The sequence below is a fragment of the Bos mutus genome, chromosome 20 (assembly GCF_027580195.1).
Source record: "Bos mutus isolate GX-2022 chromosome 20, NWIPB_WYAK_1.1, whole genome shotgun sequence".
Classification (NCBI taxonomy): domain Eukaryota; kingdom Metazoa; phylum Chordata; class Mammalia; order Artiodactyla; family Bovidae; genus Bos; species Bos mutus.
This window is the reverse complement of record NC_091636.1, coordinates 2496038-2509408: the sequence shown is the minus strand read 5'-3', so window position 1 is coordinate 2509408 and position 13371 is coordinate 2496038. Positions and strand designations below refer to the sequence as shown.

Here is a 13371-nt window from a genome sequence, read left to right as displayed (position 1 = left end):
CATCAACCTGCAGATGATATCCTAGTCCATACTTTCAACCTTGTCTGTTCACCATCTTTATATTTACCTATAAATTTCTTCTTCTTGGCTTTAGCAGTTGTGGCACATGGGCTCAGTAGCTACAGTTCCGGGGCTCTTGTGTACAGCCTCAATAGCTGTGGCACACTGGCTTAGCTGCTCCATCACATAGGGATCCCGGACCAGGGATCCAACCTGCATCTCCGGCACTGGCAGGCAGGTTCTTTACCACTCAGCCACCATGGCATGGTTTCATTTGACCTAAACGCTCAGGTCAATCATGTGGCACCCAACCAATCACAACTACAAAAAGAAGCCCCAAGAAAAGTTCCAGAACTCAAAGCTCAGGTTGTGCTTCCCTGGTTTGCAATATTCAGTGCTTACTGCCACACAAATATGATAGGAGAGTAACATGCCCTGAGGACCAAAAAGCTTTGTTTCAGAATGCGCCCAGATTCTGCTCTATGCACCTCTCTTTCAATCAATCAATCAATTTAGTATGTGTACTTTCCCAATAAGAAACTTGAGTATGATAGCTTTCAGTGAATTGTGTGAGTCCTTCTGTTAATCCTGAGAATGGCACTGGGAAACTCTCAAATATGCAAGTGGCGTCAGTAGTGAGGGTAGTCTTGCAAACTGTGCCCTCAAACATTGCAGTTTAGCTGATGCCAAGTATATAACAATTTATCATAGAGTCCTACCAATTCCTTTAAAATAAAGACTCATACTCAACACCTCTACATGATATTCATAGACAGCAGACCAACAGAACAGTATTTTACAACTGTGGCCTACAGTGCCCTGGATTTCTTTAGGGGTTTCTTCTGGAATCATTGTGGAAGCCTAGAATTTGTCCAGCTATTAAAAAAGTCACTATTATTAAAGTGATCTCAAGCAAATTATCTAACCTTTCTAAACCTCACTTTTGAAACTGCAGGTTTCAAAACCACCTTCCAAAATAATTATGAAGATTAAGATAGAAACGACAAGAGAAAGCTTGATCTAGCTCCTGGCAAATAGCAGATCTACACAAACTGTAAATAGTTTCTTCAGTTAACTATAAAACACCACGTTGCTCTTTTGTCTATAGTTTCACCCATTCAACTCCACAACCCCAGGACCATCTTTGCCAAACCCCTTTCTCCTCATGATTCTAATTGTTAATAATCATATCTAGATCAAATCAGGTATAGTAGCCTGGCTGGGTATTAAGAAGCATATAGTCCCAGGTTCTGGGAAGCTAAAAAGATCAACTAACTGCATCTCCTAAAGTTTTCCTGATGTTACCTCTTAATTCTCTCCAAGATTCCTCTGTGAAATCTAAAGTGCCTACCTCTTCCTTGATCCTAGAAACCTCTTTCCTCTCTTCCTTGCCCACTAACCTGGACTGTCTCCTCTAAGACAATCCAGATTCATTTCTTCCTTTGGGACAGAGTATCCAAACTCACAACTTCCTAATCAGAATGCACGTGCCTTGAATGGATTATAGGAATGTCTAGGATATTGATCCCCTTGCCCTTCAGGCAGCCAGGCTTTTAGTTATGAGTAGTTTACGTCAATGGACCACCCAATTACCATTCTTTATGTGTGCCATAATTTGAAAAAGCTTGTGAAGTAGTAACCTAATCTCACACAAATCCACTTACGCCAAAATGGCATAATTTTTTACTAACTACCTGTTTGGGTAGATGACTGCAAGATATTGGTATGAAAGAATATGGAATTATGAATTACTAGGGTTACTCTCGGAGAAGGCAATGGCAACCCACTCCAGTACTCTTGCCTGGAAAATCCCATGGATGGAGGAGCCTGGTAGGCTGCAGTAAATGGGGTCGCAAAGACTTGGACACGACTGAGGGACTTCACTTTCACTTTTCACTTTCATGCATTGAAGAAGGATATGGCAACCCATTCCAGTGTTCTTGCCTGGAGAATCCCAGGGACAGGGGAGCCTGGTGGGCTGCCGTCTATGGGGTCGCACAGAGTCGGACACAACTGAAGCGACTTAGCAGCAGCAGTAGCAGCAGGGTTACTCTAGTTCTGTAGACTTGGGCAAGTCACAATTGTTCTAAGACTCAGTGTCTTCAGGAATAAAATGTATGTGTGCACATACAGTAGGGGGACTGGTTCCAGGCCACCCTGCAGATAACCAAAACCCAAAGATGCTCATTCCTTATATAAAATGGCACAGTATTTGCATATAATCTCTATCAATTTAAATAATCTCATAATACTTTTACTACCTAATACACGTGTGTGCGTGCTCAGCTGCTCAGTCACATCCTACTCTTTGCGACCCTATAGACTATAGGCCACCAGGCACCTCTGTCCATGGGATTTTCCAAGAACGAATACTAGAGTAGGTTGCCATTTCCTCCTCCAGGGGACCTTCCCCATCCAGGGATTGAACCCAGTGTCTCCTGCAGCTCCTGTGTTGGCAGGCAGATTCTTTACCACTGCTCCACCTGGGGAGCCCATACCTAATACAATATAAATGCTATATAAATAGTTGTAAATTCAATGTAAATGATATGTAAATAGTTGCCAGGGTGTGGCAAATTCAAGTTTTTTTAAACTTTCTGGAATTGTTTAATATGTTCAATCCACAGTTGGTTAAATCCACTGATGCAAAACTCACAGATACAACAAGCCAACTGTATACACACACCTCTCAAGCTAGTTGTACGATTCAAAATCTACAAGCATGGAAAAATTCCAAATGCTAGGTACCAGTTATTATCAGTAATAAATGTTCCTTGAGTTAACTGGGTAACAATATGATCCATATACTGAAAACAATTCAAACTGAAAAGGTTCAGAGCTTTTTTCAGGCCCCTCAAACTGTCACGTCTTTCATTTGTCCAACTTCACTTTTAAGCTGCCCAGAGCTGCTGTGACATAGAGTCTGAAGAAACTAATTTCGGTAGTTCTGCCATTAGGAGCTAATTTTTCCACCATTACCTAAAGTATGAAGAAATCTTCCCGACTGGGTGATTTACTATTATGCATATCTTTCCAATTCTGAAACCGTTCCACCATAGTTTTTAATTGCCCTCAAGATTTACACCTGAACTATGAACAACTGTTCATCTATTTACAATCCCAAAGCCCTCCCTGTGAGATTCTGCCAGTGAAGATTTCCCAAAGGGCATTTTTACTAAAGTGGCAATAAATAACATTATTTTGACCTGGAGACCCTTAGCAATGGCAAGGAATCAAAACAATGTGTCAGGCTTACTATCTCCTGAGCTGTCAATTACCTGATAGGAGAGTGGATGGTTGAAAAGAAAGTACCCTTTGGAAGAATCAATAATTAGGTAATGAATCATTGTAGTCTCAGGGGGCCCAAAGAAGTCTACAAAGGGTTGGGACACTTAGATACACTATCACCATGTTATGAAATTGCCTATCTCTCCAAGGTCATCTCCTGCCTCCACAGCCTCCCCTCCTCCCTTCCCTTTCATAGGAACCTAAGCTCCAGTCAGACTGAACTACCCCAGTGCGCCATGTTCTTCCACAATTCTTTGACTTGACTCACACTGTCCTTTCGCCTCTACCCTTCCCTTTCTCTTTGCTCGGTTCTTTCAAGATCCACTAGACTGCAAGTTCCCTGACTGTACAAATCATAAAGTTTTGAGAGAGTTTTATCTTAAGTACCTAGCAAAGTAGGAACTCAATTAACAAGTGGATGAACGGAAGCTCAAAAAAGCTTGCCTGACAAGCACAGCATCTGTGCCTCACTGCTTCCCAACATACACACCCAGAGTTGAGTGCCCCTTTCAATATTCCCATGATATCCTGTGATTAATTCTATCACATCATTTTTCACATTTATTGTAATTATCTGTGAATTTCATGACGGCAAGGATGCTAATAAGATGATGTAATTCTTTATCCCACAACTCTGCACAGTGCTTGAGACCCGGGGGTGGGGATGGGGGTGGGGGGGTACCGGGGTGGGTGCCGAGGAGGCTCTACAATGTTTGTTGAATAAATAACTGGATGCATATGCCAAAGTGCCCGAGAATATCTGAATATTTGAGCCTTCCTCCAGCCCGCATCCCACCCTGACCGTTTCTGCGCTCCTAGTGCGCGTCCTGCCCCGGTTTCCTCCTCCAATGAGGCTGCTGCAGAGCCCTCCTTCTCAACTCCCCACAAACAGAGCCCCTGCCGACTCCAGCCAATTCAAGTCCAAATGCAGAGCCGCTCCTTCGGCGGACCCAGGCCCCTCTCGAGCTCCCTCCGAACTGTGTGGAGGCTGACGATGGAGCCGCGGCCGGAGACGCGGCGGGAAAGCTGATCGGTACTGCCGGTCTCCCACCTGCTCGGGCGCCGCCGAACCTCGGTGCGCGCCGTGCGGCGGCACCCGGGAGGGCGGGCTCCCGCGCGGCCGGTCCTCAGCATCCGCACCTCTCTCTCGAGGGGCGACCTCCAGCCTAGCCCCTGCCCCTCCACCCGCCATCCCCGAGCTCGGGCCGCCCCTTCCTCGGGCCCGGGCCTGGGGTGGGCAGCCCAGACCAGTGCCTGGTCCCTGGCCAGGAACGGGGCCTAGGGCTCCGACGCACCGGCCGGCGGCCCCGCGGCCTCCGTCGCCGGACTCGGCCCTCAGTCTCCAGACCCCAGCATCCCGCCGGATTCCCGGAGCGGCGGGGCGGGGATCCGCGGCGCAGAGCGCACTGACCTGGAAGTGCAGCGCCATCTTCCCGGGAGGCGGCGCCGGTCAGCGCCCCGAGCGCCCGAGGGGAGGGAGCGTAGGCGGGTGCCACCGAAGCCCCAGCCGGCCGCGGGGTCCCTGCGCCGCTCGCTCGCTCTTTGCTTCAACCTCGCGACTGTCGCGCTCGAAGCTCCGGACGGGGCGGGGCCGGCGGGGCGGGGCGAGCGCGTGCGGGCGGGCCCGACGGGGCGGGGACCGGGGCCAGGAATCTAAACTGCCCCTCCCCCACCGCGCTCACGTTTCAACGGCCGCTGCCTCAGGTGGGTGGCGATGTCAGACCTCTGCCTCTTGACACAACCCCCCAGCGCAACTGCCAGCCGAGGGTCCTGACTACATCTCCCACAGACTCTCTTTGACCCGTAACTCCTAGAGCACAGCTATTGCCTGCAGCTTCTGACTCCCCCATTTCCACAAGTTTTCTTGTCTCCTAACACTCACTTGTTAATTGACTCCTACAGGTCAACTGCTCTCCTTGGTCCCTGACTCCCAGAACCCAGGTTTCAGGTTTTTTAAACTTTTGGTTAAAATTAAACTGACAGTATCTATATATTGTCAAGTTGTAAAATTCTAGTTCACTTACTTGTTGTCTCTATTTCATTTAACATGAACTTACATTTCACACTAAAAAATTCCATTGAAATGAGAATTTATTTGAGAAGTAGGTCAGAGTCACTCCTTTCCAGTGCTTTTCATTTCCTCTTGAAGTTTGATACTTAAAGTTAGGGTCATTGTACTTTAGAGTGAAAAATTCCTATAATACCTCATATAGTTCAGGTTTACTAGTGGCAAATTCAGTTTTAACATGAAAATGTCTTTATTTCACATACATTTTTTAAAGGATAGTTTTGCTGGGTATAGAACTCTATTTTGACATTAAAATTTTTTTCTGCACTTATAAAATGCCTTTCTCTTGATTACTGATTGCCATTATTTCTATTCAGAAATTAGCTGTCAGTCTGATTTTTGCTCCTTTGAAGGTAATATGTCTCCTCCCACCCCTGGCTGCTTTAAAATTTTTCCTCTTTCTTTTGGTCTTTCTTTTTGGTCTTCAGCATTTTGAGTGTGATGTAACTGTGAGTGTGGTGTGTGTGTGTGGGGGGGGGGTGTTCCTGCTTGGGATTCATAAAGCTTCTTAAATGTGATATCCGATTTTTTCTTTCTAATTTCTTAAAATTCTTGGTCAGTATGTCTTTAAATAACTGCTTCTGTCCCATTTTTCTCTTTCTGGCACTCCAATTACATGTATGTTAAACCTTTTATAGAGTTTTCCATGTCTCTTATACTCTTTTTTGTATTTTTGTCTTCTTTTCTTGTCATGGTTTCATCTGCATATTTTTTACTGACCTTTCACCCAAGTCAATAGAAACTCTCTATTCTGCTGTGTCTGAGCTGGTATACAACCCCTCTATTGAATTCTTAATTTTAGTTATAATATTTTCAGTTCCAGAATTTTCATTAGACACCTCCCCTTCAATTCTTTGAATAGATTCAAAGGTTCTGGTGAAATGTATCATTCCTTTATTTTCTTGAATATTTTAATGATATTATTTAAAGCCCTTATCTGATATCTGGAGAAGGCAATGGCAACCCAATCCAGTACTCTTGCCTGGAAAATCCCATGGACAGAGGAGCCTGGTAGGCTGCAGTCCGTGGGTCGCTAAGAGTCGGATATGACTGAGCAACTTCACTTTTACTTTTCACTTTTATGCATTGAAGAAGGAAATGGCAACCCACTCCAGTGTTCTTGCCTGGAGAATCCCAGGGACGGGGGAGCCTGGTGGGCTGCTGTCTATGGGGTTGCACAGAGTCGGACACAACTGAAGTGACTTAGCATCTGATATCTACAGTATCTGAGTCAATATGTGGGTCCTTCTGTCTTCCATAATTTGGTCCTATTTTTTCAAGCTTGTCTCATGATTTCTTATTGAATATTAGTGTGGAAGAAAAACTGTAGAAGTTCTGGATGATATGAACTTTCTCCATGGAAGGTTTTTTTATTTTTATTGTAGTAGGCAGATAGAATACCAGGGGATCACTTCAATCCTATTGACTTGGCTTTAGGCTTTTATTTCTTTAAATTTTATTTTTTAACTTTACAATATTGTATTGGTTTTGCCATATATCAAAATAAATCCACCACAGGTATACATGTGTTCCCCATCCTGAATCCTCCTCCCTCCTCCCTCCCCATACCATCCCTCTGGGTCATCCCTGTAAACCAGCCCCAAGCATCCAGTATCGTGCATTGAACCTGGACTGGTGACTCGTTTCATATATGATATTATACATATTTCACTGCCATTCTCCCAAATCATCCCACTCTCTCCCTCTCCCACAGAGTCCAAAAGACTGTTCTATACACCAGTGTCTCTTTTGTTGTCCCGTATACAGGGTTATTGTTACCATCTTTCTAAATTCCATATATATGCGTTAGTATACTGTATAGGTGTTTTTCTTTCTGGCTTACTTCACTCTGTATAATAGGCTCCAGTTTCATCCACCTCATTAGAACTGATTCAAATGTATTCTTTTTAATGGCTGAGTAATACTCCATTGTGTATATGTACCACAGCTTTCTTATCCATTCATCTGCTGATGGGCATCTAGGTTGCTTCCATGTCCTGGCTATTATAAACAGTGCTGTGATGAACATTGGGGTACACGTGTCTCTTTCCCTTCTGGTTTCCTCAGTGTGTATGCCCAGCAGTGGGATTGCTGGATCATAAGGCAGTTCTGTTTCCAGTTTTTTAAGGAATCTCCACACTGTTCTCCATAGTGGCTGTACTAGTTTGCATTCCCACCAACAGTGTAAGAGGGTTCCCTTTTCTCCACACCCTCTCCAGCATTTATTGCTTGTAGACTTTTGGATCACAGCCATTCTGACTGGCATGAAGTGGTACCTCATAGTGGTTTTGATTTGCATTTTTCTGATAATGAGTGATGTTGAGCATCTTTTCATGTGTTTGTTAGCCATCTGTATGTCTTCTTTGGAGAAATGTCTATTTAGTTCTTTGGCCCATTTTTTGATTGGGTCATTTATTTTTCTGGAGTTGAGCTGTAGGAGTTGCTTGTATATTTTTGAGATTAATTCTTTGTCACTTGCTTCATTTGCTATTATTTTCTCCCATTCTGAAGGCTGTCTTTTCACCTTGATTATAATTTCCTTTGTTGTGCAGAAGCTTTTAAGTTTAATTAGGTCCCATTTGTTTATTTTTGCTTTTATTGCCAATATTCTGGGAGGTGGGTCATAGAGGATCCTGCTGTGATGTATGTCGGAGAGTGTTTTGCCTATGTTCTCCTCTAGGAGTTTTATAGTTTCTGGTCTTACATTTAGATCTTTAATCCATTTTGAGTTTATTTTTGTGTATGGTGTTAGAAAGTGCTCCAGTTTCATTCTTTTACAAGTGGTTGACCAGTTTTCCCAGCACCACTTGTTAAAGAGATTGTCTTTAATCCATTGTATATTCTTGCCTCCTTTGTCAAATATAAGGTGTCCATATGTGTGTGGATTTATCTCTGGGCTTTCTATTTTGTTCCATTGATCTATATTTCTGTCTTTGTGCCAGTACCATACTGTCTTGATAACTGTGGCTTTGTAGTAGAGCCTGAAGTCAGGCAACTTGATTCCTCCAGTTCCATTTTTCTTTCTCAAGCTAGCTTTGGCTATTCGAGGTTTTTTGTATTTCCATACAAATTGTGAAATTATTTGTTCTAGCTCTGTGAAGAATACCGTTGGTAGCTTGATAGGGATTGCATTGAATCTATAAATTGCTTTGGGTAGTATACTCATTTTCACTATATTGATTCTTCCAATCCATGAACATGCTATATTTCTTCATCTATTAGTGTCCTCTGATTTCTTTCACCAGTGTTTTATAGTTTTCTATATATAGGTCTTTAGTTTCTTTAGGTAGATATATTCCTAAGAATTTTATTCTTTTCATTGCAATGGTGAATGGAATTGTTTCCTTAATTTCTTTCTGTTTTCTCATTATTAGTGTATAGGAATGCAAGGGATTTCTGTGTGTTGATTTTATATCCTGCAACTTTACTGTATTCATTGATTAGTTCTAGTAATTTTCTGGTGGAGTCTTTAAGGTTTTCTATGTAGAGCATCATGTCATCTGCAAACAGTGAGAGTTTTACTTCTTCTTTTCCAATTTGGATTCCTTTTATTTCTTTTTCTGCTCTGATTGCTGTGGCCAAAACTTCCAAAACTATGTTGAATAGTAATGGTGAAAGTGGGCACCCTTGTCTTGTTCCTGACTTTAGAGGAAATGCTTTCAATTTTTCACCATTGAGGATAATGTTTGCTGTGGGTTTGTCATATATAGCTTTTATTATGTTGAGGTATGTTCCTTCTATTCCTGCTTTCTGGAGAGTTTTTATCATAAATAGATGTTGAATTTTGTCAAAGGCTTTCTCTGCATCTATTGAGATAATCATATGGTTTTTATTTTTCAATTTGTTAATGTGGTGTATTACATTGATTGATTTGCGGATATTGAAGAATCCTTGCATCCCTGGGATAAAGCCCACTTGGTCATGGTGTATGATCTTTTTAATGTGTTGTTGGATTCTGATTGCTAGAATTTTGTTAAGGATTTTTGCATCTATGTTCATCAGTGATATTGGCCTGTAGTTTTCTTTTTTGTGACATCTTTGTGAGGTTTTGGTATTAGGGTGATGGTGGTCTCATAGAATGATTTTGGAAGTTTACCTTCCTCTGCAATTTTCTGGAAGAGTTTGAGTAGGATAGGTGTTAGCTCTTCTCTAAAGTTTTGGTAGAATTCAGCTGTGAAGCCATCTGGTCCTGGGCTTTTGTTTGTTGCAAGATTTCTGATTACAGTTTCAATTTCAGTGCTTGTGATGGGTCTGTTAAGATTTTCTATTTCTTCCTGGTCCAGTTTTGGAAAGTTGTACTTTTCTAAGAATTTGTCCTTTTCTTCCACGTTGTCCAATTTATTGGCATATAATTGCTGATAGTAGTTTCTTATGATCCTTTGTATTTCTGTGTTGTCTGTTGTGATCTCTCCATTTTCATTTCTAATTTTATTGATTTGATTTTTCTCCCTTTGTTTCTTGATGAGTCTGGCTAATGGTTTCTCAATTTTATTTATCCTTTCAAAGAACCAGCTTTTGGCTTTGTTGATTTTTGCTATGGTCTCTTTGTTTCTTTTGCATTTATTTCTGCCCTAATTTTTAAGATTTCTTTCCTTCTACTAACCCTGGGGTTCTTCATTTCTTCCTTTTCTAGTTGCTTTAGGTGTAGAGTTAGGTGATTTATTTGACTTTTTTCTTGTTTCTTGAGGTATGCCTGTATTGCTATGAACTTTCCCCTTAGGACTGCATTTACAGTGTCCCACAGGTTTTGGGTTGTTGTGTTTTCATTTTCATTCGTTTCTATGCAAGTTTTGATTTCTTTTTGATTTCTTCTGTGATTTGTTGGTTATTCAGCAGCGTGTTGTTCAGCCTCCATATGTTGGAATTTTTAATAGTTTTTCTCCTGTAATTGAGATCTAATCTTACTGCATTGTGGTCAGAAAAGATGCTTGGAATGATTTCAATTTTTTTGAATTTACCAAGGCTAGATTTATGGCCCAGGATGTGATCTATCCTGGAGAAGGTTCTGTGTGTGCTTGAGAAAAAGGTGAAATTCATTGTTTTGGGATGAAATGTCCTATAGATATCAATTAGGTCTAACTCGTCTATTATATCATTTAAAGTTTGTGTTTCCTTGTTAATTTTCTGTTTAGTTGATCTATCCATAGGTGTGAGTGGGGTATTAAAGTCTCCTACTATTATTGTGTTGTTGTTAATTTCCCCTTTCATACTTGTTAGCATTTGTCTTACATATTGCAGTGCTCCTATGTTGGATGCATATATATTTATAATTGTTATATCTTCTTCTTGGATTGATCCTTTGATCATTATGTAGTGACCGTCTTTGTCTCTTTTCACAGCCTTTGTTTTAAAGTCTATTTTATCTGATATGAGTATTGCTACTCCTGCTTTCTTTTGGTCCCTATTTGCATGAAAAATCTTTTTCCAGCCCTTCACTTTCAGTCTGTATGTGTCCCCTGTTTTGAGGTGGGTCTCTTGTAGACAACATATGTAGGGGTCTTGTTTTTGTATCCATTCAGCCAGTCTTTGTCTTTTGGTTGGGGCATTCAACCCATTTACGTTTAAGGTAATTATTGATAAGTATGATCCTGTTGCCATTTACTTTATTGTTTTGGGTTCAAATTTATACACCCTTTTTGTGTTTCCTGTCTAGAGAATATCTTTTAGTATTTGTTGGAGAGCTGGCTTGGTGGTGCTGAATTCTCTCAGCTTTTGCTTGTCTGAAAAGCTTTTGATTTCTCCTTCATATTTGAATGAGATCATTGCTGGGTACAATAATCTGGGCTGTAGGTTATTTTCTTTCATCACTTTAAGTATGTCTTGCCATTCCCTCCTGGCTTGAAGAGTTTCTATTGAAAGATCCGTTGTTATCCTTATGGGAATTCCCTTGTGTGTTATTTGTTGTTTTTCCCTTGCTGCTTTTAATGTTTGTTCTTTGTGTTTGATCTTTGTTAATTTGATTAATATGTGTCTTGGGGTGTTTCACCTTGGGTTTATCCTGTTTGGGACTCTCTGGGTTTCTTAGACTTGAGTAATTATTTCCTTCCCCATTATAGGGAAGTTTTCAACTATTATCTCCTCAAGTATTTTCTCATGGTCTTTCTTTTTGTCTTCTTCTTCTGGGACCCCTATGATTCGAATGTTGTAGCATTTAATATTGTCCTGGAGGTCTCTGAAATTGTCCTCATTTCTTTTAATTCGTTTTTGTTTTTTCCTCTCTGATTCATTTATTTCTACCATTCTATCTTCTAATTCACTAATCCTATCTTCTGCCTCTGTTATTCTACTATTTGTTGCCTCCAGAGTGTTTTTGATCTCATTTATTGCATTATTAATTATATATTGACTCTTTTTTATTTCTTCTAGGTCCCTGTTAAACCTCTCTTGCATCTTCTCAATCCTTGTCTCCAGGGTATTTATCTGTGATTCCATTTTGATTTCAAGATTTTGGATCAATTTCACTATCATTATTTGGAATTCTTTATCAGGTAGATTCCCTATCTCTTCCTCTTTTGTTTGGTTTGATGGGCATTTATCCTGTTCCTTTACCTGCTGGGTATTCCTCTGTCTCTTCATCTTGTTTAAATTGCTGAGTTTGGGGTGTCCTTTCTGTATTCTGGCTGTTTGTGGAGTTCTCTTTATTGTGGCGTTTTCTCACTGTGTGTGGGCTGGTACAGGTGGCTTGTCAAGGTTACTTGGTTAGGGAAGCTTGTGTTCTGGTGGGTAGAGCTGGATTTCTTCTCTCTGGAGTGCAATGAAGTGTCCAGTAATGAGTTATGAGATGTCTATGGTTTTGGGGTGACTTTGGGCAGCCTGTATCTTGGAGCTCAGGGCTGTGTTCCTGTGTTGCTGGAGAATTTGCTTGGTATGTCTTGCCCTGGAACTTGTTTGCCCTTGTGTGGTGCTTGGTTTCAGTGTAGGTATGGAGGCGTTTGATGAGCTCCTGTCAATTAATGTTCCCTGGAGTCAGGAGTTCCCTGGAGTCAGGGTTTGGACTTAAGCCTCCTGCTTCCAGTTATTGGTCTTATTTTTACAGTAGTCTCAACACTTCTCCTTGTATACAGCACCATTGATAAAACATCTAGGTTAAAGATGAAAAGTTTCTCCAACGTGAGGGTCACCCAGAGAGGTTCACAGCGTTACATGGAGAAGAGAAGAGGGAGGAGGGAGTTAGAGGTGACCCAAATGAGATGAGGTGGAATCAATAGAGGAGAGAGCAGGCTAGCCAGTAATCACTTCCTTATGTGCACTCCACAACTGGACCACTCAGAGATGTTCACAGAGTTATACAGAGAAGAGAAGAAGGAGGAAGGTGGCAGAGATGGCCAGGAGGATAAATGGGGGGAATGAAAAGGAGAGAGACAGATCCAGCCAGCAATCAGTTCCCTAAGTGTTCTCCACCATCTGGAACACACAGAAATTCACAGAGTTGGGTAGAGTAGAGAGGGGTTAGGGAGGAGACACAGGTGACCTGGTGTAGAAAAAGGAGAGTCCAAAGGGGGAGAGAGCAGTCAAGCCAGTAATCTCGCTCCCTAGTAAAAAATGGGTACTGAAGATTGGGTTCTTAAAGGTACAGAATTGGTAACAAATACCTAAAAGCAAAAATTAAAAATCTAGAGTAGAGTTTGGAATTTCAAAAATACAATGTTAAAGAAAAGAAGAAGGAAAAGAAAGAGAGAAAAATAAAAAACAAAAACAAAAAAGTCACAAAAATTATAAAGAAAATATAGGTACAAAATTGATAACAAATACCAAAAAGCAAAAGTTAAAAATCTAGAGTAGAGTTTGGAATTTCAGAAATACAAGAAGAGAAAGAAAGAGAGAAAAAAAACACAAAAAAATTATTTTAAAAAATATAGGTACAAAATTGATAACAAATACCAAAAAGCTAAAATTAAACATCTAGAGATTTTGGAATTTCAAAAATACAATGTTAAAGAAAAGAAGAAAAAAAAAAACAAGAAAGAAAGAAAGAGAAAAAAAAAAAAACAAGGTCACAAAAAATTATAAAAATA

The 13371-nt window shown here is 41.0% G+C and overlaps 1 protein-coding gene across 6 annotated transcripts in view; it reads right to left on the bottom strand.

Moving 5' to 3' along the window:
- RANBP17 (RAN binding protein 17) overlaps window positions 1–4857 on the bottom strand; it is a 369878-nt gene extending 365021 nt beyond the window's left edge. For 5 of the 6 annotated variants that reach the window (XM_070357405.1, XM_070357402.1, XM_070357403.1 and 2 more), the window contains exon 1: window positions 4700–4857. In XM_070357405.1, coding sequence (XP_070213506.1) covers window positions 4700–4717 — 18 coding nt within the window. In that variant the 5' untranslated portion in view covers window positions 4718–4857. The remainder of the gene's footprint in view (window positions 1–4699) is intronic. The other variant, XM_070357406.1, reaches the window with a different exon arrangement.
- Between the last annotated feature and the right edge of the window lie 8514 nt (window positions 4858–13371).